This window comes from Oncorhynchus tshawytscha, linkage group LG15, assembly GCF_018296145.1.
Source record: "Oncorhynchus tshawytscha isolate Ot180627B linkage group LG15, Otsh_v2.0, whole genome shotgun sequence".
In the NCBI taxonomy this organism is placed as follows: Eukaryota; Metazoa; Chordata; class Actinopteri; order Salmoniformes; family Salmonidae; genus Oncorhynchus; species Oncorhynchus tshawytscha.
Window position 1 is genome coordinate 20,155,331 of NC_056443.1, and position 27,025 is coordinate 20,182,355.

Sequence of the window (27,025 nt, forward strand, 5' to 3'; positions counted from 1 at the left end):
AACACCAAAGACATCACAGTACTTCCTGGATCCTGCTCCTACGAGCAGTGTATGCTAGGATTGGGCTGAGGGTTAGGGGTGTGAGACGTGGGGTAGGGGGTAAAGGCTGGGGTCCCAGTCCATCAGTGTGTATGTGCGTATGTCTACGGCAGAGCAGGGGTGAATGAGTCTTAAGAATTCCTCATTGAGATAACATCTTTAGAATCCAGTGGAGAGGATCTCAGGCTTAGCTGGCTCTGCTGGATGGACAAATAGAAACAGAGAGTGAGAGGTTTATCAATAACAGAACTCAGAGAATTGATTTAAACCCAAACAAAAACAACAAGAACTGCCCCCATTGAATTTCAAGGTTTGAGAAATGCCTTTGTGAAAAGGTTGTATCCAGACCATATCTTTCAACACATGGTGGGAATGACCCTTGACCGCTGAACTCACCATCCCCTGGGTTCCGGTCCAGAGACGGCGTCCTGACGACGGTTACCTGGTTGCGAGGGAGATCATCTGACTCCTGATTGACAGGCGGCTCTCTTAGTGTTTTCAGCAGCTGGTGATGAGCTGTCTCGATGTGCTGTTGGGGTTATGGGGGTAGAAAATAAGTAATAGTTAGCATGGAAATAATGTCAAAATGTATATTCAACTCTGGGTTCTAAATTGTGAGTGGATTCTCCTGTTTCTCATGTAATAGCATGTCACATCTGTGTGTGTGTGTTTAAACGCCTTACCCTCAGCTGGTGCAGCTTGCTCATCAGCTCCTCGATTGTGTGGAAAATCTCATCCACGTGTTTGATCACATAGTTCTGGAGGACCTTTTGTGATTGGCCAAGCCCTCCCTCCCGCCTCAGATTTCCTGGCTCCAATTGTTTGCCAGCAGACAGGGTGGAAGAGACCTGCCCTTCTTCCTCATGATGCTTAATGTTTGATGACATCACTTCCTGGTCCAGATCAGGAAGTTCAGTGGAGGTCAGGGTGGGGGGATCAATGACCTCATCTGTGTGACTCTCATCCAGCAGTCCGTCTCCCTGCTCTGTAGGCATCACCAGGTAGAACACGTTTCCTACAGCACAGTGGAATTAAAGGCGATCGTCAATCTTCATGGTGAATTGACAGTAGAGCTGTGAAATCTTATAGTATGTGGCCGGTGTGCATGGTCAGTAGGTATGAGTTGGAAAACGCTTCAAAATGGAAAAACTAAAAACGAGTGGATAAATGTAGGTAGAACCAAACAATCTGTGTTTCTAAAATGTTCTCTGGACACGAGCCTAGTGTAGGAATTACAAACATTCTCAGAGAGCCAGGGACCTAAATGGAAGATAGGTTTGAAAAGAACAACTGGACTGTCTACTGGAGCATTACCCCGTACACTGGTCCCGCCTCTCGGCTCGGATGATTGGTCAGAGTGGAGGTTGACATCAGTGATGTCATCAGGGATAGAAGGAGAGCCCGCAACCACAGCTGTGCATAAGAGGACAGATGGCGTGAAAGAGTGTGTGTGTGTGCGTGCGCATGTGTCAGACAGTATACATTTATGTGTAGGGGAGCATGGTAGTGTCATGGGGGTGAGAGTTTGAGTGCAAGTGAGGGAGATGTGATATTGTACGAGGGCGTGAGAAGAAGGAGGCGAAAAGCAAAACAGAGTTGTGGAAAGAGGCAGAAAGAAAGATCAGAAGTGCACCCGACCAGTTGAATCACAGAGCTTCGGGAACATGCCAAGAGAAAGGAGTGTGTATTATCAAACAATTAGAGGCACTCAGTGGTCATTCAGTGGAGTCTAGGGCTGATCCCATTTAGTTCGATTATTTGGTCGACAGATTTTTTTCTGTCGAGCAGTCTAAAATATTGATGTTTTCTGGCATGAGACACCCGTCTGATTCACGCCCGTCTCAGTGGACTAATCCATTGGAGGCCGCGGAGATAGAGAACCAGTATCACCAGTAGTACATTTACTGTTAATTACCATCAATGTTTGTTTGGTTATGGTAATTTCTGTTCATAAATTCAATACATTATTATTACAGTCTTTTACCGTTTTCATTGTCGGAGTGGACACGTTGCTGGGCACGTTGTTTGCGGACCGCACTACCTAGTCTATACTTGTGAGTTTTGGTTTATATCGTTCCATTTTGGACATGCACCTGATTATACACAGAAGAAGGCATAGGCTACCTGGCCTGCGCACAAATGTAGGTCTATAATTGTGCCCTATTGGGGATCTGATAGTATTTCTGATTGTCTTAACTGACCACCACTGTAGAACTTCTCAAAGTATTTTTTTCTTTACCTCAAAACAGCAAGTAAACAAAGTCGGACTGTTTTTTGTCTTCTTCTGGTTAGGCTAAATTTATCTCTGGCTCCCTCCAGTCATTTGTGTGTCTTAATTATTTAAATCAAAGTGTCCTTAAAGCATCCGACAAGCTCAGTACATATAGTTGATTTGATTTAAAAAAAACAGGTTGTGTCTACATGTAAAAATACACGTTTTAAAATTTCAACCAATTAATTGGTCGAAAGAACAGACAACTAGGTTGACCAAGATTTTTTGGGGGTCGGGGACAGCCGTAGTGGAGTCAGACTTGATTTGACCACAGTAGGCACCAAGAAACAAGCAGTCATTTAACCAAAACAGCCAAAGTTATTAGGTTGTTGTCTACACCTTCTGTCCCCATTACCTTTCCTCACAACATGTACACTGGAGGACCCCACCTCCGAGGGCGGGGCTTCGGAATGCTCAGCCTCCAATTGGCTGGGACTGGCATTGAGAAGAGTATCAGAGGACGCCAGTCTCTGTCTGTCATTGAGCGGGCTCCTCTCATTGGCTGTCTCGTTTGTGGGCGTTCCGTCCGAGTCGTGACTCCATCCAACTTCCTCAAAGTTGTGGAAAATCAGACGCTTTAGTATCTCCACTGAGACAGAAAGAGGAATTTAATAAATCGACAGTTGATTATCAAACAAACATATTCTAGTGACGCAAAAGTATATGTTCAAGTCAAAAGGTATCTCTTTCAGTCTCACCGTCTTCAAGAGCTGCCTCAGCCACTCCAATCTGCTTCTTGCCGTAGTCCCGTCCCTCAATGTGGAGGAAAGCCCCTGATTGTGCCGTTGGTGTGGTGGGCGTGAGCTCATTGTCCTCATCGTTAGGGGAGTTTGTCCCCATTGAAACTGCCTGCCCCGTCATCGAGTCGTCTAGGGAGAAGAAAAAGATCATCAATATGGTAAATGACAGAGAATGATACAGTATTTACTGTATAGAAATGTACTCAATCTAAATACGATCTACTCCAAAACATATGTATGGTCCCTGTCTGACACAATCTCTCTTACCTGATTGGTAGACATGGCTGCCAGTTGAGACAGGGGAAGCATTACCAAGACTCGGGGAGCTGAGTGAGAGAGTGAATTTAGTCTGGGCAGTTTTGTTTAGGACCAACATAGTGAATAGACTACAATGCCATCTTTTCAATGGTAATTGATAGAAACAGATCAGCTTAGGGATACTCACAAAATAGGTGTGGATCTGTTATTGGTCGAAGGTGAGGAGCCAGCAGCCAATGAGATGGTCTTTTCAAGTTGGTCCTTCCAGCTGTGAAAATAAATAAATAAGACTTAAGAACCAAAGCTTTTCCATGTGATAAGCAAAATGCATTAGTTAAAATGCTAATGATGACAACTCTTGTGTATAAAACTGGTGGACTATAATAGTCCTAGTATAGATATAGCTGGTCTAGATGTGCTCACATGTTTTTCTCTGAGGACGTCCCTGCTACCAGCTCGTATATCTGTTGCTCTGTTGTGCTAATGACGTACAGGGCCTTGTTATCTGAGGAAGGAATGGCACAGGATGAGTGACAGCTGTCAATCATTCAAAAAGCAACCACAGTTTTTTGGGGTATCTCATTAAGGTCTGCATCACTCAACCATGAACACTATGTAATGATCATTATTTCAACATTAAACAAAAGTATTGAGATCGTACGTTCTGATATTAAAGATGTCTATTACAGTGTTGTTACACCATTAACGGAAAACTGGTGGTTACATCTAAGCCCAACCACTGACTACTCCACACGGCCTCCCATAACCCCTGACCTCTTACCTGTGGCCACAGAGCGCACCAGCAGTGAGTCTAGCTGGATCACGGGGCTGAAGGAGGCCTTGGTATCCCCGCTACCCCCACCTCCCCCCCCCAGAAAGCGGGACGGGCAGCGCAGCAGCAGCCGGTCGTCTGGACCTCTCTGGAGCAACACCAGAAGGTCTGACAACAGCAGCGCCTGGATCTCTGGGAGCGGCAGGGAGAAACAGAACCACGTGGTTAGAACCTTCCGGGAACAATGCTAACAAAAACCTGGTGGGAAATGGATGCAAGGTTTGTAGAACGTTTGCAACCCAAAAGAGACCAGTGGGGCTTATTAGAGTGATTTAAAAAAAAAAAATTTTTTAAAGTGTCGACTACAATGACAAGGGGGTTTGACTAGATACTGTATGAGGTTTGACTCATTGTGGGGTGTGGTGGGCTTTTCTTACCCAAGGTTTTGTCTTTACTGACTTTCCAGGTGAGAGGACCCTCATGGATCATTCTCTTACTGGTCAGGTCCAGACTCTGAGAGGAGAGACAGAAGACAAAATGGTAGACATCAGCATCACCATAACAATATCGTTGGGTATGTCCAAAAAAAAAAAAACATTCCTTAACCCAGGTTAAATTACTCAACTAAATATTTCAGATCTTCGCGGAAGTCTTTATTCTCTCTCTATGCGGAAATGTTTATTCTATTTATCTTTATCCTCCTAGAGGGTCACCCGTTGAATTGTCCTGGGGTAAGGGATGTTTTTGGGATTTTCAAGTCCCTCAGTCGAGCACCTGATTCGCTTTTTTGTTTAAGCTGGACTGAAGCACGTTTGGGTACACCTTATCATTGGGTATGTGTTGGAGGAAAAATCTAAACTTTGAGAGGAATGTAAGATAAGGAAACATTAACAAGATCAAATTGGGCAGTACCTTGAACTGTGGCGTGGGGTCCAACCTGCGCTGGTATTGGTTGAGCCGCTGCCGGTGTTCAGTCTCCCTGACAACCTCGTTGACGGCCTGCAATATCCCCCGGCAACAGGCTTGAGCCTGTTGGAGAGGAGGGAGGTCTGTGGAACCGGCTAGGGGAAGAGAAGGACGTTATTCCAAGTGACATCAAATAAGCTAAAATACCATAGCCAAAGTTTGAGTCAATAGCTAGTAGCTACCTGTCTGCTTCTAGTTAGCTATTACGTGAGTGAGCAGTTACTGAAAGCCTTTCATCAAAACAAACAAGGTTTCCAAATCACCATACATTCTCCACTGGGACGTCTATCTGTGTGGTAGAAACCTATCCTACTTACCCTCTGTGTGTTTGAGGATGTTGTCCAGTAGCAGAGGGTACTTGGTGAGTCTCTGAGTCTCAGACACCAGCAGGTCCTTCAGCTGCAGCCTCCTACAGTGTGGACTGGCCTCACACTCCTGTTAACACATCAATCACCCAATACATCAATCAAATCAATCCATGAGCAGAGAAGACATTGCTTCCGGCGCCGACAGAGATGGCCGCCTCGCTTCGCGTTCCTAGGAAACTATGCAGTGTTTTGTTTTTTAACGTGTTATTTCTTACATTAGTACCCCAGGTCATCTTAGGTTTCATTACATACAGTCGAGAAGAACTACTGAATATAAGATCAGCGTCAACTCACCATCAGTACGACCAAGAATATGTTTTTCGCGACGCGGATCCTGTGTTCTGCCTTTCAAACAGGACAACGGAATGGTTCCCATGCAGCGACCCAAAAAAACGACTCCGAAAAAGAGGGAAACGAGGCGGTCTTCTGGTCAGACTCCGGAGGCGGGCACATTGTGCACCACTCCCTAGCATTCTTCTCGCCAATGTCCAGTCTCTTGACAACAAGGTTGATGAAATCCGAGCAAGGGTAGCATTCCAGAGGGACATCAGAGACTGTAACGTTCTTTGCTTCACGGAAACATGGCTCACTGGAGAGATGCTATCGGAGGCGGTGCAGCCAGCGGGTTTCTCCACGCATCGCGCCGACAGAAACAAACATCTTTCTGGTAAGAAGAGGGGCGGGGCGTATGCCTTATGGCTAACGAGACATGGTGTGATGAAAGAAACATACAGGAACTCAAATCCTTCTGTTCACCTGATTTAGAATTCCTCACAATCAAATGTAGACCGCATTATCTACCAAGAGAATTCTCTTCGATTATAATCACAGCCGTATATATCCCCCAAGCAGACACATCGATGGCTCTGAAGGAACTTTATTTGACTCTTTGCAAACTGGAATCCATTTATCCGGAGGCTGCATTCATTGTAGCTGGGGATTTTAACAAGGCTAATCTGAAAACAAGACTCCCTAAATTTTAGCAGCATATCGATTGCGCAACCAGGGGTGGAAAAACCTTGGATCATTGTTACTCTAACTTCCGCGACACATATAAGGCCCTGCCCCGCCCTCCTTTCGGAAAAGCTGACCACGACTCCATTTTGTTGATCCCTGCCTACAGACAGAAATTAAAACAAGAGGCTCCCACGCTGAGGTCTGTCCAACGCTGGTCCGACCAAGCTGACTCCACACTCCAAGACTGCTTCCATCACGTGGACTGGGATATGTTTCGTATTGCGTCAGGTAACAATATTGACGAATACGCTGATTCGGTGTGCGAGTACATTAGAACGTGCGTTGAAGATGTCGTTCCCATAGCAACGATTAAAACATTCCCTAACCAGAAACCGTGGATTGATGGCAGCATTCTTGTGAAACTGAAAGCGCGAACCACTGCTTTTAATCAGGGCAAGGTGACTGGTAACATGACCGAATACAAACAGTGCAGCTATTCCCTCCGCAAGGCTATCAAACAAGCTAAGCGTCAGTACAGAGACAAAGTAGAATCTCAATTCAACGGCTCAGACACAAGAGGCATGTGGCAGGGTCTACAGTTAATCACGGACTACAAGAAGAAATCCAGCCCAGTCACGGACCAGGATGTCTTGCTCCCAGGCAGACTAAATAACTTTTTGCCCGCTTTGAGGACAATACAGTGCCACTGACACGGCCTGCAACGAAAACATGCGGACTCTCCTTCACTGCAGCCGAGGTGAGTAAGACATTTAAACGTGTTAACCCTCGCAAAGCTGCAGGCCCAGACGGCATCCCCAGCCGCGCCCTCAGAGCATGCGCAGACCAGCTGGCCGGTGTGTTTACGGACATATTCAATCAATCCCTATACCAGTCTGCTGTTCCCACATGCTTCAAGAGGGCCACCATAGTTCCTGTTCCCAAGAAAGCGAAGGTAACTGAGCTAAACGACTACCGCCCGTAGCACTCACTTCCATCATCATGAAGTGCTTTGAGAGACTAGTCAAGGACCATATCACCTCCACCCTACCTGACACCCTAGACCCATTCCAATTTGCTTACCGCCCAAATAGGTCCACAGACGATGCAATCTCAACCACACTGCACACTGCCCTAACCCATCTGGACAAGAGGAATACCTATGTGAGAATGCTGTTCATCGACTACAGCTCGGCATTCAACACCATAGTACCCTCCAAGCTCGTCATCAAGCTCGAGACCCTGGGTCTCGACCCCGCCCTGTGCAACTGGGTACTGGACTTCCTGACGGGCCGCCCCCAGGTGGTGAGGGTAGGCAACAACATCTCCACCCCGCTGATCCTCAACACTGGGGCCCCACAAGGGTGCGTTCTGAGCCCTCTCCTGTACTCCCTGTTCACCCACGACTGCGTGGCCATGCACGCCTCCAACTCAATCATCAAGTTTGCGGACGACACAACAGTGGAAGGCTTGATTACCAACAACGACGAGGCGGCCTACAGGGAGGAGGTGAGGGCCCTCGGAGTATGGTGTCAGGAAAATAACCTCACACTCAACGTCAACAAAACTAAGGAGATGATTGTGGACTTCAGGAAACAGCAGAGGGAACACCCCCTATCCACATCGATGGAACAGTAGTGGAGAGGGTAGCAAGTTTTAAGTTCCTCGGCATACACATCACAGACAAACTGAATTGGTCCACTCACACAGACAGCATCGTGAAGAAGGCGCAGCAGCGCCTCTTCAACCTCAGGAGGCTGAAGAAATTCGGCTTGTCACCAAAAGCACTCACAAACTTCTACAGATGCACAATCGAGAGCATCCTGGCGGGCTGTATCACCGCCTGGTACGGCAACTGCTCCGCCCACAACCGTAAGGCTCTCCAGAGGGTAGTGAGGTCTGCACAACGCATCACCGGGGGCAAACTACCTGCCCTCCAGGACACCTACACCACCCGATGTTACAGGAAGGCCATAAAGATCATCAAGGACATCAACCACCCGAGCCACTGCCTGTTCACCCCGCTATCATCCAGAAGGCGAGGTCAGTACAGGTGCATCAAAGCTGGGACCGAGAGACTGAAAAACACCTTCTATCTCAAGGCCATCAGACTGTTAAACAGCCACCACTAACATTGAGTGGCTGCTGCCAACACACTGACACTGACTCAACTCCAGCCAATTTAATAATGGGAACTGATGGGAAATTGTAAATATATCACTAGCCACTTTAAACAATGCTACCTTATATAATGTTACTTACCCTACATTATTCATCTCATATGCATATGTATATACTGTACTCTATATCATCGACTGCATCCTTATGTAATACATGTATCACTAGCCACTTTAACTATGCCACTTTGTTTACATACTCATCTCATATGTATATACTGTACTCGATACCATCTACTGTATCTTGCCTATGCTGCTCTGTACCATCACTCATTCATATATCCTTATGTACATATTCTTTATCCCCTTACACTGTGTGTAAGACAGTAGTTTTGGAATTGTTAGTTAGATTACTTGTTGGTTATTACTGCATTGTCGGAACTAGAAGCACAAGCATTTCGCTACACTCGCATTAACATATGCTAACCATGTGTATGTGACAAATAAAATTTGATTTGATTTGAACTGTGTGTGCGTGTGTTACCTGGATGATGTGTGCGAAACGGGGGTCTTTGCGCTGTTTGTTCTTGATGAGCTCCAGGGCCTGAGACTGCTGACTGCACAGGTGGGACGCCTGCTCCTGAAACTCCTCCCCCGCCACGCCCTCAAACTACCAGAAAGGTACACACCGACGCCCCATTCAAAATACACCACAATTATCCCTAGACATGTTTTTTTCTTTCTATGATTTAAATCTATTTGGCAGGTATTAGCAATAGCAAAGTCTTCAAATCTAGGAATGGGCATTTGAAGTTATCAGCCATTTTTTCCCCCTCAGATATCCATACAGTAAATACATTTAGGAAAAACAAAAAAGCTCTACTTTATTGACCAATCAGAATGATGCTAGGTGCCACAACCGCAGACAGCGCACCATTTCAGGGTGCTAATTCTGACAGTATTTGGCTTAACAGTAGCCGAGGCTAAAAGCAACAGTGAAAGAGAAGTCTGATGTTCGTCATCATAGAACTGATTAGGTAAAAAATATATATATATAAAATACAGGTGCAGGTGCGCACCAATGGAGTGTCCACAAAACCTGGCATAGATCAATGCAAACCTCAATGAAATTGTATTTATTTATTTATTTATATATATATATATATATGACAGGTTTTGTGGACCCTCCATTGGTGCGCACCTGTAGGCTAATCGCTGTTTGAAGTGGGGGGGAAATAGCATACCATTGTCAGGGCTGACGGGAGGGCTAAATGCGATATGATAGTAAAAACGCCTTTCCATTTAAAACCCGACCCCATAATTAGGGTTGCAAAGCTACCGGTAAGTTGCCGGCATCTTCTGTGATTTTGCTAACGAATAGAAATGTTATGTCAATCTATGGTCATTTATAATGGAATAAATTAAAACACATTCATATATAGTATTCATTTCTTATATCTGTGTCCATATTGTCCATGAGTTTCTAGTAGATGGACCAAATGGTTCAAGAGGGGGAAAAAAGACTAATGAAAAAAAGCATCTCATCAACAATGGCATTATCTCCTCCAACTACTGACTTTCTCCACAAATGCCACCAGTTTGTTGCAAAAAAAACATTGACAACAAATACATATTCACATAGTAAAATAAAAAAGGATATTTCATATTAAACACCAACGGTATTCACTCAGTTGGTTTATATTTAGGATAATGATCTACAGCTTTGTCATTCATTTGATATGTAATAAGACCACACAGAGGGCCAGAGTTAGACACCGGTGATAATATGAGGTACCCAAAAGGGCCACTAGAGGTCTTGTGATAAATTACATTTTAAAAAACGAAGATACCAAAATGCGTTGTAGTTGACTGGTAAAAGTTGAATGTTTCCAGCAATCCTACCCATAACCTATGAGGAAAATCACTTTGTGTAAGAACTGGATATCCGATTAACACAATCCATCTCACTGACGAAGATTGGGGGGGATAATGTATATATATTTAAGAGAGCGAGAGCGAGATGGGATGACACGGTTAGTTAAACTCACCCTGGCCAGCATGATGTCACCGATGCCCTGAACGATGGGAGATTCTCGTCTCTTCTTCATGGCTTCGCACAGACTCGCTGTAACACAACAAAAACAACATTGGAGCAAGGTTGATAAAACACAACATTGGAGCAACATTGACCAAAAACAATAACTACATTGAATCAACATTGAGCATAAGCATCAATGAGACGGAATGCCACTCAAAGGCAATGCTGCAACATCGCACCAACTAAAACCATTTAAACATATGACATTTACACAGCAAAGCCACTCAAAGGGAGGACCCCTTTTATGCGACGTGGCCTTATCAGAACTTCAAATCCACATTGCTTGGATACATATCGGCAGGATTGAGAAACACGCACAGACACACACAGTGACTGACCGTGGAGCTCGTAGACCTGAGGCAGGTTGGGGAAGATGCAGGCCAGCTCTTCAGAGCTCAGAACACACCTCATCTTCTGGAAGAACACCTGATCCAACACCCTGAGTGTACGCAGGTGAGACGCCTCCGTCGTCAGCAACTCTGATAAAGGAAGGGGGGGTAGAAAGACAAGACTAAAAAGGGGTGTAAATATAACCCTCTCCTCTAATTTCCTTCTGAAATAACAGTCCCATAGATGCAGATGTCTGATAGAATCCCTTTGGGCTTTTCGCAGCCATCTTTAGAGAGGACAAGGCTTACGCGTTGTGTATATATATATATATATATGGGGTGATTTCATGTGTTAACTAATCTGATAGACAGTGGTCTTTAGAGGTTACAGGCCCAGTTATAGATGTATAGCAATGTCACGTGTTACTCTCAGCCTTGCACATTCCTGTTTCTAGACAAAGCCTGGTCAATCAGTGTTTAAAAAAAATATATATATGTTTTACCATAGATGACAGCCTGTCTGTCCACCTCTCGGGGACAGAGAGTAGCCAGGACCTGCGGGGCCACCGTCTCCTGCCAGTTGTGACTGTCCACCACGTCCTCCTCTAGGGCTGGGGCGTCAGGGAGCAAGGCCACCGGGAACTCCACACTCCTACACACAAATACGCACGCGCACACAGATATTCAATACACTTGTAAGTCCCTCAGCAAAGCTTAACACATTAGAGTAGTAAGGTTGACTTACTTTCTTCTGGAAGAGCGAGGGGTGTACGGAGGGGTGGGGTTCTCGCAGGATCTGAGGAGAACAACACACAGATTTGCTATATATTCAATGCTGCTGCTCAACCAGTCTCTAGGAGTGTGGGATTCATAGTTCCAAAGGAGTATGGGATTCATAGTTCCAAAGGAGTGTGGGATCCATAGTTCCAAAGGAGTGTGGGATCCATAGTTCCAAAGGAGTGTGGGATTCATAGTTCCAAAGGAGTATGGGATCCATAGTTCCAAAGGAGTGTGGGATTCATAGTTCTAAGGGTGTGTATGTTTGAGCAGTGTGCATGCTCCAGATCTTGGATTGGGTGTGTGTTGTAATCTCACCGTGCTGAGCTACTGGAGGCAGAGGAGGTGCTGTGGTGTAAGGGTCTCAGGCCCGGCCCTTCACTCTCCTCTCCACAGTCCTCCATGTCCACGTCGCTACGGGACCGAGGGACTGTCTCCGCCCCCGAGGACCCGCCCCGCCGACGCCCCTCTCCCTGCGCCTTCAGAGACTCACTACGAGCCAGACGCATCGACACCGTGGGGCTGAGAGAGGGAGAGACACGAATCAAACACATGCACGGGTTTGAACACACTAAGAATTTTGCACAAGGGTCGACACACACACACACACACACACACACACACTCTCTCTCCCTCCCTCTGTTACCTGTCCATGCTGTCCTCTCCCAGGCTGCTGGAGGACAGTCTCGGAGCGTCTCCCTCGGCCCCCTCTTCCCCGGGGATCTCTGTGTGGTTCTCAAACTGCTGGATGATGTTCCTCACACTGCCCGGGCGCACTGAGGAGAGGAGACAGGAGACACACAGAGAAATCAATCAATCAAACGTAAATGTATAAAAACGACATACACCGAGTGTACAAAACATTAAGAACACCTTCCTAACAGCCTTAATTGGTCAGTGCATGGACTCTACAAGGTGTCGAAAGCATTCCAAAGGGATGCTGGCCCACAGTGACTCCATTGCCTCCTACAGTTGTGTGAAGTTGGCTGGATGTCCTTTGGGTGGTGGACCTTTCTTGATACACACGGGAAACCCAGCAATGTTATATGGTTATTCACACAAACCGGTGCACCTATTACCATACCCCGTTCAAAGGGGCACTTCAATATTTTGTTTGGCCCAGTCACCCTGCGAATGGGACACACACACACACAATCCATGTCTCAATTGTCTCGAGGCTTAAAAATCCTTTTTTAACCCGTCTCCTCTCCTTCATCGACACTGATCAAGGTGGATTTAACAAGCGACACCAATAAGGGATCATTGCTTTTATCTGGGAGGTCTATGTTAGGGAAAGAGCAGGTGTTAATGTTTTGTACACTCGGTGTAACTCAGCAGTTGTCAAAAAGTGCTTTACAGATACCCAGCTTAGACTACAGAGAACAAGCGATAACAGCAAATGATGTATGAACGCATGACTAAGTCGCTTTGGATAAAAGCGTCTGCTAAATGGCATTTGTTATTATGCAGTGCCTTCAGAAAATATGAAGTATATTATTGAATCTGCTTGAAAATCTGTCAAGACCTGAAAATGGTTGTCTAGCAATGATCAACAAGCAATTTGACAGAACTTGAAGAAATTTGAAATGAATTAAAACAAAAGGGCAAATGTTGACTTACCCAGAAAGACTCACAGCTGTAATCGCTGCCAAAAGGTGAGTCTGACACGTATTGACTCAGGGGGGTTGAACACTTATGTAATCAAGATAATGCTATTTTTTTTATTTGGTTTTGTTTACAAATGCTAGAATTTTTCTTCCACTTTGACAGAGTATTTTTTGTAGAATGTTGACCCCCTCCCCCTCCCAAAAAAATGGCAATTGAACCATTTGAATCCCATTTTGTAAGAACAACATTTGGAAAAAGTCAAGGAGTGTGAATACTTTGTGAATACTTTCTGGAGGCACTTTATATTAACGCTTTAAAAATGAGCTTAGAAAACACTGAATAAAAAAATACAATAAAAAAAGAAAGACCTAAAATTATAAATAAAAATACATAAATTATATACCTTCAGTGGGAGACAAGGGGACATGGAAGGCTGAAAAATCAAAGTGAAACCAAAAAAAACAACAATGAAATCAGAACAATCATTTTAAATCCTCTACAACAAAATCAATAAGACTGAAAACAAAGGATGAGGTCAATGGAATTCAATTATACTGTTAGATGAGAACAAGAAGTGTGTGTGTGTGTATATATATTTACTGGACTGAGAGGTGCTCCTGGGCTTGCCGATATACTTCAGGATGGGGTTTCTCTTCCTGTCCTCTCCATCCTTCTCTTTCTTTGAACTGCTCAGCTGTAGTAAACATAAACAAAAGAACACCACTGGAAAATTGGATAAACTGGCGTCGAAGCAAAACTCCAACACAACGTTTCATACCCTATAACGATGAACGGTAAGACAGAGGAATTAGACCTCTCGGTTGATCATTACCTCAAGGTTTGTAGCTTATGGACTACATGCTCTGCCAATTCAAAATAGCCCGAATAGCTTTGATGTTTCAATAAATACGACTGATAAGAGAATTACAAATCCATGCGTCGGAGGTAGGACAAGAGTCCTGCCTCCTCCCCTCCTTACCTTCTTGGTCTTGGGAAAGAAGGAGAGCCACTTCTCCTTCTCAGTGCTGAGGCCTGGGAACACCCTGGAGTCCCTCAGCTTTATGCCTGAGTGACGGAGGTACAGCAGCACCGCAGAGGCTAGACGAGAACTGAAGGGGGGAGGGAGAGGGAAGGAAAAAGAGGGGAAAAAGGTAGAAGGGGGTAGAGAGAAAAGGAAAGAGAAAAAAGGTAGGAGGAGAAGATACAAAGAAAGGGGAGGGGAGTAAGAGAGAGAGTAAAAGAGAGAGTGAGAGATGGGAAGAGAAGAAGGGAGAGCGAAAAATCGAGAATGACAGAATTGAGTAGAGGCATCTCCATGCCGAACAGAGTAGTATTGAGAGTCAGTCATGCTCCAGCAAAGACACGCGCGCCGGCTTTAATTACCTGCTCTCCTCTTCGTGCTTCGAGCTGCAACACACAGAAAAACAACAATTAGCTTATTCTAAATCGCACGCCCTTTTGGCCTGCCACACAAAATAAAAATACAAAAAATTGATTTTTATTAGATCTGGGGATTATTTCCAAAGAGTCTCGGCCCAGTAAAACAAGGTGATCCAAAAAAAATCCTCCCTGAGAAAAATCAAGGCGTCCCGTTGAGTGTCTACCTGCTAGCAGTGAGTCATGTGATGGGAGTGGGCGGGTGTGTTTTAAAGCATCATGTGGCTAGGCGGCCATGGCTAGCCTGCTGAAGCTCCCAGTGATCACACACTGCCCTTTGGTACGGTGCAGTGAGAGGTTGAGCTGGCGGACTCACGGTCATGCGCTCCAATACCGTTTTATTGGCCACCGGGCGGCTACACCTGCCGACTCGTTGCTTGGCAACCGCCGGGTTCAGTGCTCTGATGGTTACAAACAGTGTGTCCCACTGTAGTTGCTGTTGTGCTTTGCTGACATTGAATAATCAAGAAAAAAAGAAAAAGGTAAGCGCAACACCGTATCATCCTTCGTATTGTTTGAAGTTATCATAGTAGTGACGCAAGAGCACAAAAAAAAGAGCTTTGAGGACACCTCACCCTGGGTGAACTTGGACGATTTGGGTTTAGATTATGCATAGACACAGCCACCAGAAGCACTACAACTAAAAATAGCACTGCCACCTCACGACACAGCCACCCGAAGCACTGAAACTAGTTGCACTGCACTGAAACTAGTAGCACTGCCACCTCACGACACAGCCACCCGAAGCACTGAAACTAGTAGCACTGCCACCTCACAATGGAAAGGCATGATAGATCTACTCGACTTATCACTGACAGGCAGCGTGTGATAGTTCAACCTATCCTCATCATCATCATCCCAAAAGGTCATATCAGACTTTCATACTCTAGAACAATTGTAACTTTTGATTCCTGGATTTTGTAAAGAGACGAACAGAGACAACCACCCCGTACACTCCTTAATAAATCCACCCCGTAACTGGAGTAGATACACAGCATCAGTGGTGTTACCAAGGGTCTTGATCTCGACACAGCTTTTTAACAAGATTCAGCGAATCATAGTACAAACTTCTAGTAGGAGGAACAGATACTGAGTGATTGGATAAAACCTACAGAGATATTGTGAGTTGAAGAACATACTCTTTGGGAACCAACCAGGTCGGCCTACGCTAAGGTAATTAACCGCTTGTTGTAATACATGTACGAGGCATTAAGAGTTCAAGTGTTTTGATGATTGTTCATGTTATAGATTAAGGACCAAAAAGAAACTGGAATAACGTGTACAACTGTGTGAATTGCAAAACATCGAATAAAAAGTATAAACTAGCCCCAAAACCCTAGGGGAGAGAACACCTCTGACACTCCCAATCTAGGGAAACAAGACTAGTTTCTACACTAAAGACAATATAACGGCTTGGACAGAATAATCATTTTATTGTAACAGATATCCTCTATATTAATATTCAAGTAGTATTAGTCGACGGACATAGACTGTAATTCGTAACCAAGGTAAATCTTGCGTGAGTCTAGATATAAGAGCATACAAAAGGAAAGTGCAAGTAAAACAAGAGGTACTCTAAGTCCGATTGATATTATCTAAGATCCTGAACCAAGCCTAACGGCATCACACAGGGTTAATCTCAGAATAAAAGGGCAGGATACATAACCAGGTCAGTCCGGCGGACCTGTGAGTCACCTGTTAGCCGGGTGGCATGAGAACTTGAGTGAGACGACTTGTGTCACTCAACCTCACCTTAACGGTCCTATAGCAAAATCCCCTACCGTGACAGTAGTCATATTGCTATTTAAAAAGTGGCCCTGAAAAGCTTGTGGCCCTGAAAAGCTTGTGGTCCTGACATACACTTAATATACAGTGGGGTCTAAAATGATTGACATCCCTGTTTTCAATACCTTTCATACCCCCCCGTGCAAGGACAGACTTTTTAGAACATGTTTTATGAGCTGGAGAACACAATGAGAGGGATCTTACACATTCCTTCATAGAGAAACCTTCCAGATCTTTGATATCCTTCATCTGCGCTTATGGACAGCCCTCTTCAATTCAAACCACAGGTCAAACCAAGATCCACCACCATTTTTTTTTTTACAGTAGACGTGAGGTTATTTTCTGCTCGCGCGTTCTCATTTCGACGCCGAGCCCATTGCTGGGTGTGCGTGGCCAAAGAGCTTCATTTTCATGTCATCTGACCAAAGCACTTGTTCCAATCCAAGTCCACTTACAAGTGTCGGATGACATGAAAATAGAGCTGGTTGGCCACTCACATCAGCGGTGGGTCTGGCGTCGAAATGAGAACGCGCAAGCAGAAAATAACCTCCTTTTGAGCAGACAATAGTAGCCGACTTCTTTTACACAGTCATTTTTGCTCATCTTTATCAAGGGTGGCAATAACGTCAGACTACACTGTATGTATATACTGAATATCCAGTACTTCAAACTCCAACTCACAGTACCTGGCCCTTATAAGATATACTTTACGTATCATATAAAATCGGTAGACGTTCCAACTCACAGTATTTCCCAGAGAGCAGTGACCTGTCTGTCCACCACTAGCCTCTCCTTGGCTGGGTCTCCATCCAGCTGCTGCAGGTCTCCCTCTCCAAACAGAGAACCCAGACCCATCATCTGCTTACTCCTGCACACACAACATAGGTTACACAAACACAACACACACGCAATACAAACACAATTAACACACACAGCCATTTTCTGCATTTTACCACAAGCCTCAAGGCACACCTACGGTTTCATATACACACACACACACACTACTCAACTAGGCAGTACCTGTAATCCTGTATTTGGTCCTGAATGTCAGGCAGCACCTGCTGTTGGAGCTCAGAAAGAGGTCCCCTGATGTCCTCCTGGGCATGGAGTCGACTCTCTGGGACAGGGCAACAACACTAGACAGTAAGACTAACCGAATAACACAACACAGTGCATTCATAGCACAGATTGCCCAAACAGTGTAACAACTGTTGACCTATGTTGAGAGTAACTTACCTATATCGGACAGGTATTCTTCTCGTACTCTGATTTTCAACGGCTGCAAAAGAAAAAAACAAAACATTTAAGGAGCCATTACATAACCGAGTTCAAGCTTTCTTTACAATCTCTCAAGATGAATCGATGGGCTGAGTGAGTAGCCGGGCGGAACAAGGATCAGCCCCCCCCGGATCCATGGCATTTAATTCATTATGATCCAAAAGTCCAAACTGATCCTAAATTAGCACTCCCACTTTGAGATGCTTGATACCTACAGGCCCTGGTCTAACTGAATGAGATTCATTAATTGAACCAATGAGAGACATACAGCATCAGGGTCCAGGAAGTGGGAGCAGATCTGTGGGGCGAGGGCACGGGCGTCTTTAGGGCTGGAGCCCAGGTAGACCTCCACCGACAGGTAGAACAGCTGTTGTAAAGACACACACACACACTAGATTAATCCCCATGTAAAATATATCAAACTACAGTAAATAACAGTATTCAAGGTCAAAGCACTGACCAGCGGGTTGGGATCCAGTAGCTGGCTGAAGAGGTATCTCATGAACACGGTCATGTGGGCTGGTCGCGACTTGAGAAGTTCTATGTCTTGAAATGGGCCGTCCATCTGGGGGAGGGGGGAGATTAACACAGTTAAACATAGCTACGTGAGACGCAGGGTAGTTAGATGAGGTGAGTGATGTTTTCTGATGAGGACCATCTCACCTCATTGAGCGGATAGCTGTCATCCCCTTCCTCCTCTTCCTCTGGGCCAATGATCTGAGCCTTCCCAGCCTGACAAGAGACACATCATGATGATACGAGGCAAATAGAATGTGTTTTTGTGTGTAGGAGACATTGTTCACCTCACCAAAGGGTAGACTACAGGTATCTGCAAGTGTGTGTGTTCTCACGGAATCGGTGTGTTGCGTGCAACGCGTGTTGCTTGGTCTCACCGAGTCGGAGAAGGTATGTGTGTCGGAGCCCTGTCTCCGGTAGAGGGGGGTCCTGAAGGAGGAGGTGGAGGGGGAGGAGTGGGGGCTCTCACAGGCCTGAGGGAGGAGGAGTGAAAAGGACCATATCTCTCTTCCTCATTCACTTTCTCTCTCTCTCTGGGATTCTCTCTCGCTAATCAGTCATAAAGAAAAGGATGAGCGCCTACATTACTTACCTCAAAGTCTCCTTCACTTGAATCCCCCGACAACCGACCTGCAGAAACATCAAGACAGTACATCAATTTTCCTCACACAAAAAAAACCCACAAGAATTATGGACAAACAAAATCCCATAGAAACCTTCTCCTGCTACTACATAGCTGGTCACAGATTCCAATCGAGTTCCATCCTTGAGAGACAGAGAAACAACAAAGATGTTAAACTGCGGTAATGACAACATAATAGATAGTGCCTATTAGGTACTGACAGGTTTAGATGACTGGTGTTAAGAGTCTGTTGTCATGCACACAGGTATCTCACCAGATCTTGCTGGATTTTAACCCTGACTTGTTGGGCCCGCCGCTTGGCACTTTCGATTCGCTCCTCCAGGGATGGGGAGGGGTTCAGTAACAGTTCCTCCATCAAGTCCTGCGGGATTGGTCAAAGTGACATTATCAGAGGCACTGATTGGTCAGTGATGAGAACCCCCCCCCAATGATTATTGGTCTGAATAAAAGGGCTACTTTCATAAGCAGTGTGTCCTTTCCATTGCATATTCAGTGGGGCACAACATTTTGAGATAGAAATGCAATATATAGAACGGATATGTCTATATTCCAGATGACCGAAAAGTATCCATTCTAAGTGTGTTTGACTGTTTGGAGTAGCAACATTTCCCCAAAGGATTCCGGATCCTGCTTATTACCTACTGATTCCGGGAATCTTCCAACCAAGATTTCTGGAAAACCCGGAAGTTTGGGGAAAGTTACCGGAATTTCGCAACCCTGTACGTAGCCGTTACCTGAAGCTCAGCCTCTCCCTGTTCCAGCATGTTCCTGAGGATCTGAGTGGCGTGTTTCTGTACGTCTAGGTTCTAACACACACACAAAATGACAGAGGAGGAAGAGAGAAAATGCGGTGTTATTCAACTCATTGTCGTTTGACCCATGTTACGCAACATCGCTTGATCATACGGTCACAGAAATCGTCAGGTTTAGCCTACTAGCCAGTGTCTAAGTATTATGGTGACGGTTAAGGTATGGTACTCAGCGATTGAGGGAACTCACCTGCAGTGGTTTGGTGATCCTTTGGGAGGGGTTGCTGGTCAGTCCGGGAGAGAGGGGTGGAGGTGGTGGAGGCGGGGCTTCTCCTCCCAGTGACGTCCGCTGATTGGGTAAGAGGTCAGTGGGGAGGGGATGTAGGTGGAGGGCAGCTGCTGAAGGGGGCGGTCCTTGAAGAGTCAGAGCAACATATGTCCCAGCTGGAAGGAAAGAGTACACGAGAGCAATAGAGCGTGAAAGCGCAACAGAGAGAAGACAGGAAGTGACAAGACATATGACTACTCCTGAACACATTTCACAAATGAAGGCATCCTAAGCAGAGGCGTCGCCACCAACGTTATAGTGACCAGTGACACTCACACTTGATGAGCTTCACCACTTCCTGATGAGACATGGACGACACCAGCGAGCCATTGACCTGAGAGAGAGAGAGAGAGAGAGAGAGATGGAGGGTAGTCTCTGATCACGAAGACATAGATATTGGGTTCGCGGTAAAAGTTTGAAACGAGGAGTAACCTTTATGATTCTGTCTCCCTCGTGGACCCCTGCCTTGACCGCTGCGCCACCTGCATGGAGAGATATGAGTGACATATGACAGACTGTCCAGGAAGCATTAGAGAAGACGTGTAGAAATGTACATGTTGGTTCTAGACGGTTCTGACCTGGTCGAACATTCTGCACCAGCTTGATCCTCTCGCCACACACAGTGAAGCCGAACCCTAGCTGGTCCTTCTGTACAACCACACATCTCTGAACCAGACCTTGACCTGAGAGAGGGAGAGAGAGGAGGGAGGGGGGAGGTGAGATGGAGTGAAGGAGGGAGGGGAAGATCTATCTGTGCTATAAAACCCATGTACCTGTGCTCTCAGTGGGGAAGTCGGCCAGAGGCTCCCTCTGCTGGCCGCTGGAGGTCTTGCGCTCCGAGTCTCCTATCGTCAGGCTGCTGAGCCTGGAGGGAAAGGCAGGACAAGAGAAACGTGAGACACAAATAGGGTGCTACACGATGGAAGGATTAATCAATCAGGATCACACTGGGATGGCTGGGGAGAAGGAGAGGGAGGGAGGAATTCTGGCAGGTGGTGAAGAAGGAACGAGGAGAGAGTAAAGGGGAGTGTATGGGACACAGCGGCTGCATCTCAAGTCGCCTTTCCCTGGATCCCATCTCTTTGACTCCTTCTCAAGCGTTTTGGAGAAGGTCCAAAATCCTGTGTCGCTCAGACCTTCTTCTCCAACGCATTTTGAAAAGGAGGTGAAGAGAGAGGATGTGAGGTATTGAGGAAAAATGTACTGTAAAAGAGCCAGAGATACAGGCAGAGGAGACCAGGGGTAGTTAGATGGAGAGAGTGCCAGAGGTAGGAGGAGAGATCCTGTGGAGGGGGCTGTGGAACGTGGGCGAGATGGAATCTGTGCTTAGTTTGCCTTTCAGCATTTCTTACAGCTCAAGTATAAACTGAGCAGAAAACTCACCAAGCAGCAAAAGGGCTGAAAGCGAGAAGCCAGAGAAGGGAGCAAGAGAGAAAGGGAAAGGTGGTTAAGAATAAAAGTAGGAGAGTACAAAGTAGACGAGCACTGAGAAAAACAAGGAGAGTTAAAGAGTACGTAAAGTTTGATGACACCAAGAAAGGAAGCCTGCTGTAGCAGCGTTCTGAACCTCCTCCCCAGGCTGGTAAAACTGTGCTTCAAAGTGGAACTTGAAAGTGGTGTGGGTAAAAAAAGAAAAATCGGAAGCGAGCTTGCTAAAGTTGTATTAGACGGGACTTTTACGAACTCAATTCTTTGTTTAAATCACTTGCGCTGCTCGTGCTCTTGCTGTCCACAATGTAGAGGGAAGGTTCATCTAAGGCAGGGATCATCAACTAGATTCAGCGAAGGGCCAATTTTGTACTTGAGTGGGTGGTCAGGGGGGGCAGAACATAATGACAAATAATTTGTAGGCTGCAAATTGACCGCAAGAAGCCAAAACAGATATAATATTTGACTAAAACAATCATTTCAAACCTTGATTATATTTGTATATGATCACATATATTTCTATTATGCGTTGGAATACTTTGGAACAGATTTCCAAAATTAAAATCACTTGGAGCTGATTTGCTGTTTTTTTTCTCTTTTTATTAACAGTCTATTAGGTCCAAAAATTGTAAAATAGTTATTTTTTTGCTCAGAAAACTTATGGGCCAAATAAAAATCACCCGCGGGCCAAATTCGGCACACGGGTCGCTTGTTGGGGGAACCCTGATCTAAGGGTTATGCTAGATGTTGGACTGAGAGCTCAGCCATAGGCTTTCATTCAAGTTCCATTCTGAGGCGCTGTGAAACCAGACGGTTAGACAGCGAGAGAGCCGGCAGGTGGACGAGATTAGCAGCGTTCCAACTGCAGATCTACATTAAGCACCAACAGGGGCTCTTATTAGACAGCCAGCCTACCTGGGCAGATGAGAGTGTTTCTTAATGGCTGCCCCACTGTCACATGACACAGGAAGTGGACACAGAGATAGCAAAAGTAAAAGGAGGAAAAAAGAGAGGTACACATGAACAGACAGACAGACATGCATGCAAACACATACAGTATACAAATACAATAGGACAGTGAGTCATAAAGGATACCACATCAAATGTAACCGGTGAATCAAATGTGATACAGCTCCTCCAGAGGTGAGAATAGCCCTGTACGGAAAGGTACGCTCAGGGGATCACAACTTAGTACAACATCCAACATGCGGTAATGCGGGCTGGTAGAAGCAATAGGCTAAAGCTAGTAGATCTTTGAACATAATAGTCACTGACTGCATGTCTAGCAAGAAGACATCAGGAGAATCAATTGTACAGTGGCAAGAATAAGTATGTGAACCAATTGGTCATACAATTGGATCTGATCTTCATCTAGGTCACAACAATAGACAAACAGTCTGCTTAAACTAATAATACATTTTCATGTCTTGATTGAACACACCGTGTAAACATTCACAGTGGAAGGTGGGAAAAGTATGTGCACCCTTGGATTTAAAAACTGGTTGACCCTCCTTTGGCAGCAATAGTTGCAGATCAGACCCGCACAACGGTCAGGAGGATTTTTGGACTATTCCTCTTTACAAAACTGTTTCAGTTATGCAATATAAGAATATAAGAAGTCTGATGTGAACTGCTGTCTTGAGGTCATACCATAGCATCTCAAATCGGGTTGAAGCCATTCTGTTGTTGATTTACTTCTGTGTTTTGGGTCGTTGTCTGTTGCGTCACCCAGCTTCTGTTGAGCTTCAATTGGCAGACAGATAGGCTAACATTCTCCTGCAAATGTCTTGATAAACTTCGGAGTTAATTTTTCCGTCGATGATAGCCGGCTGTCCAGGCCCTCCATGACGCCATACTTTACAGTTGGGATGAGGTTTTGATGTTGGTGTGCTGTGCCTTTTTTTCTCTGTGCATAGTTTTGTGTGTTCCTTCCAAAACAACTCATCTGTAGTTCCATCTGTCCACAGAATAATTTGCCAGTAGTGCTGTGGAACATCCAGGTGCTCTTTTGCAAACTTCAGACGTGCAGCAGTGACTGGAGAGCAGTGACTTCTACTGTGGTGTCCTCCCACGAACACCATTGTTGTTTAGTGTTTTACCCATCGTAGACTTGTCAGAGATGGTAGCATGTTCCAGAGATTTCTGTAAGTCTTTAGTGTCAGCTGACACTCCAGGATTCTTCTTAACCTCATTGAGCATTCTGCGCTGTGCTCTTGCAGTCATCTTTGCAGGACAGCCACTCCTAGGGAGAGTAGCAACACTGCTGAACTTTCTCCATTTGTTGGCAATTTGTCTTACTGTGGACTGATGAACATCAAGGCTTTTAGGGATACTTTTGTAACCCTTTCCAGCTTCATGCAAGTCAACAATTCTTGATCTTAGGTCTACTGAGATCACTTTTATTCGAGGCATGGTTCACGTCAGGCAATGCTTCTTGTGAATAGCCAACTCTCATTTTGTGAGTGTTTACAGGGCAAGGCAGCTCTAACCAACATCTCCAATCTCGTCTCATTGATTGGACTCCAGGTTAGCTGACTCCTGACTCCAATGAACTTTTGGAGAAGTCATTAGCCTAAGGGTTCACATACTTTTTCCAACCTACACTGTGAATGTTTAAATTATGTATTCAATATAGACAAGAAAAATAAACTAATAACACACAAATTATTGTAAGCACTATTGTTGTGACTTCAATGAAGATCAGATCAAATTTGCTGACCAATTTATGCAAGGGTTCACATACTTTTCTTGACACTGTACTTCCTTGATTACTTACATCCTCCCCACTCGTCTCCTTCTCAAAGCGCATTGGAGCTCCCTCCCCTCTGATCTTCTCATCCAATTGCGTTTTGAGAAAGAGACAAGGAGAGAGGACCAGAGAAAACAAGGAAATAAAACAGATTGACCCATCTGTCAGTAGCACCATCATCAGCAGTCAGTCCTACCTGTCCAGTGTTGAGGTGGGGGGGCGGAGACTCATGGCTGCAGACGGCTCGAGTGTGTCCGTGTCCTCTCCTCCAGTCCAATGATGTCACAGCAGGGTGACCATCTCCTTTTCTCTTCAAGTTTCTTTGTACAGAGTTCCACAGTGCTGCTGCTGTCTGCCAGTTATGTCCAAAAGTTACAACTCCTCACGTCAGCTAGTGGGGAGCTTATTCCTTTCAGAGAGCACTCGGTGCATATTCCTAATTTTGTCATAGGCAATCTTCAAGTATCTTACAGTAGACCGTTGAAACAGCGCTCCCGGCGAATTGAAACAGTGTTAGAACAATCTAGCGTGACAGGAAAAGTAAAAAAGAAATAGCTGGTGGGGGACTTTAAATTGTGTGCTATCTCAAAGCAAAATACATGAAATTCAGGCACCACTGACTGTGCAATATCTACAGTGTTATTTTCATTAGTCTTAAGACAAAGTGTAACTACATAGCAATACCAACAACAAGCAAATCAATACAAAAGTAAAGAGTATCTTTTTTTAAAGGCTTGTTGTGTTTCCAGTCCTACCAGGAAGTGATAGCTTGCACAATAACGTTGTCATCAAATGTCTTAGTGACAGAGTAATGCCTGTTTGTCAACAGCTCCTGTCCTATTGTATTTGTTTTCTGAGATAATAGCTAATAAACATTCGAATTTATTACAACGCATATGCATTTCCACTAGTATCCCAACATTAGCTTAAACTCATTCAAATCTAAGTAATATTTATATATATAAAGATTCCCTCCAGCTTATTATGTTGATACTTCCAATCCAAGTAAAGTCAGCTAGACAACTGTACTCGCATTATCCTCAGTAAATTAGTTTCCATCCCTTGAGAGCTAAATTTAGTTACAGAGTCCTTGAGGCTAGTTTACTGGTGTGGCTCTTGGAAGAACAGTACATGATCTCCGTGCACGTGATGATGTTCGACTAGACGTCCCTTTATCTTGTGTTAAAACTTGGCCAATGTTCGATGTGGTGCTGTGAACTGTTCTAAAATGCGAGTTCGTGCAACATTTAAAATGCAAAAAAAGTATATTCGAATGGCATGCATTGGTGCAGCATGATTACCTAAGTGTTCCTAAATTGACTAAGAGGTGGATATCCGCTGTAAACAGGATGCCTTCTGACCTGACTGGACTGTCCACTGCAACACTAACTCGTAGCTGTACACTGGAGCCTGTTTAATGCTACAATATATAGTAATGCAAAGCGAACTACGATGTAAGGGCTAGCTCCCTAACAAGCTAGCTAACGTTGACTGGTCAGTGAACGTTGCAAGTAAATGTTCCCGATAAACTTTCCCAAAATTGAAAGAACAATTATATCCACCACAAGCGACTAGTTGGCTGATGTTATTGATATCCAGCATTACATAACGTTAAGAACCTACCCAGCTAACAGCGCGCTAGCTTGCCCTTTACATCAAGTTGGCTAGCTTGCTAACTAGTTAACGTTAGCCATAACGATGGCTATTATTGCTATATAGCTAACTAAATATTGTTTTGATGCAAATTAAACACTTGCTTTTGCCAACAAATGGAGTCTCTTTCTGCAACACTCACTGTGGTAGAGAATATTTTGTTGTGATAAGCAAATAATGGCTGGCAGACTACTAACAAGCTAATTCCGATAGAGGCCAAAAGCCATCCGCGACATCACGTGAAAACTGTGATTGGACACAAGAGCGTTCTCATCGGCTATGACGCCGACAGGGAGCAATGGCGAGCAGCAATGGAGAACTAGCTAAACTAGTCTGCCACTCAAATGCATTGGCTAGCTAGCATCAAATGCAGACAGAGGCCAGTTACCCCTCTGGAATGTAAAGATATATCCAGTATCCTATTACTTGTATAATCAACTTGGATGTCTTGCTCTCAAAATACAGTCCATTCGATTCGGCTTAGCTTTATAGGTAGATGCAGGCGACGTCTCTCCTTCCCAAACAACTCGCTTCATGTGATCAAACTGCTGAATTCCATAGGGTGAGATTCCATTGTCCCATACTCCCTCGCATTCCTCGATTAATCCACATTTCTGATTGCATGAATATGTTCATGTATTTAGCTGTAGCCTTCAGGCCGATGATCCATATTATGTTGTTTCCCACCCACCTAAATCCAGTAGCAAGTCCTCCTCTCCCATAAAGTGGTGGTTGTGTATGGAAATCACACCATTTCCAAAGAGTAAGACAAACAAAAGAGACGCCACCAACTGGTCGGATTCCAGTATTGCAGCAGCCCATACACAAATCCCCAGAATTACCAATTGTGTGTGATTGTGGCTAGCAATTAGGGGCGTTCCTGCATGTAGGTATTCCAGCATCTGCATGAATAGAATATGTATAATTAGTTCAGTGGCGAACCTTCATGTTTTTGTGTATATTACTTTGGCATTAATACGTGTCACATATTAGTTTTTAAAATAAGTTGAGTAAATTAAGCCGGATACAAATATGGTCACTTTTTTGCTTTCTTGAGTAAGGCAGGTGTTTCAGCCTAGCTCAGTGCTTTCTGGGGTGCTGGGGCAGCCAGCGGAAAAACAGAGTGTAGGGGTTGGTAATATTATGTAGTTGTACCGTGAT

At 44.9% G+C, this 27,025-nt stretch overlaps 1 protein-coding gene across 5 annotated transcripts; it reads right to left on the reverse strand.

The window, feature by feature from the left end:
* Positions 1-38: 38 nt before the first annotated feature.
* Positions 39-26,637, reverse strand: LOC112248764 (rho guanine nucleotide exchange factor 11). 5 transcript variants are annotated; one of them, XM_024418060.2, is made up of 42 exons: positions 24,408-26,637; positions 22,378-22,413; positions 20,808-20,899; positions 20,613-20,717; positions 20,467-20,516; positions 20,311-20,368; positions 19,957-20,150; positions 19,692-19,763; positions 19,211-19,318; positions 19,031-19,079; positions 18,907-18,944; positions 18,692-18,787; positions 18,462-18,530; positions 18,259-18,363; positions 18,067-18,165; positions 17,757-17,799; positions 17,541-17,637; positions 17,266-17,388; positions 14,682-14,705; positions 14,278-14,407; positions 13,899-13,992; positions 13,702-13,731; positions 12,337-12,466; positions 12,009-12,212; positions 11,659-11,709; positions 11,417-11,565; positions 10,923-11,063; positions 10,535-10,611; positions 9,031-9,156; positions 5,365-5,482; positions 4,994-5,142; positions 4,519-4,594; positions 4,091-4,273; positions 3,733-3,814; positions 3,497-3,577; positions 3,319-3,377; positions 3,010-3,180; positions 2,667-2,900; positions 1,354-1,452; positions 723-1,054; positions 436-568; positions 39-236 (listed from the first exon to the last, which is right to left on the reverse strand). In XM_024418060.2, exons 1-42 carry the CDS (start codon positions 24,440-24,442, stop codon positions 199-201), a joined length of 4,380 nt encoding a protein of 1,459 aa, XP_024273828.1. In that variant the 5' UTR covers positions 24,443-26,637; the 3' UTR covers positions 39-198. The 5 variants fall into 5 exon arrangements, with proteins under 5 accessions (XP_024273828.1, XP_024273827.1, XP_024273829.1 ...); XM_024418059.2 differs by having other exon boundaries at positions 39-239; positions 24,408-26,636; XM_024418061.2 differs by lacking the exon at positions 13,702-13,731 and having other exon boundaries at positions 39-239; positions 24,408-26,636.
* Positions 26,638-27,025: the final 388 nt, after the last annotated feature.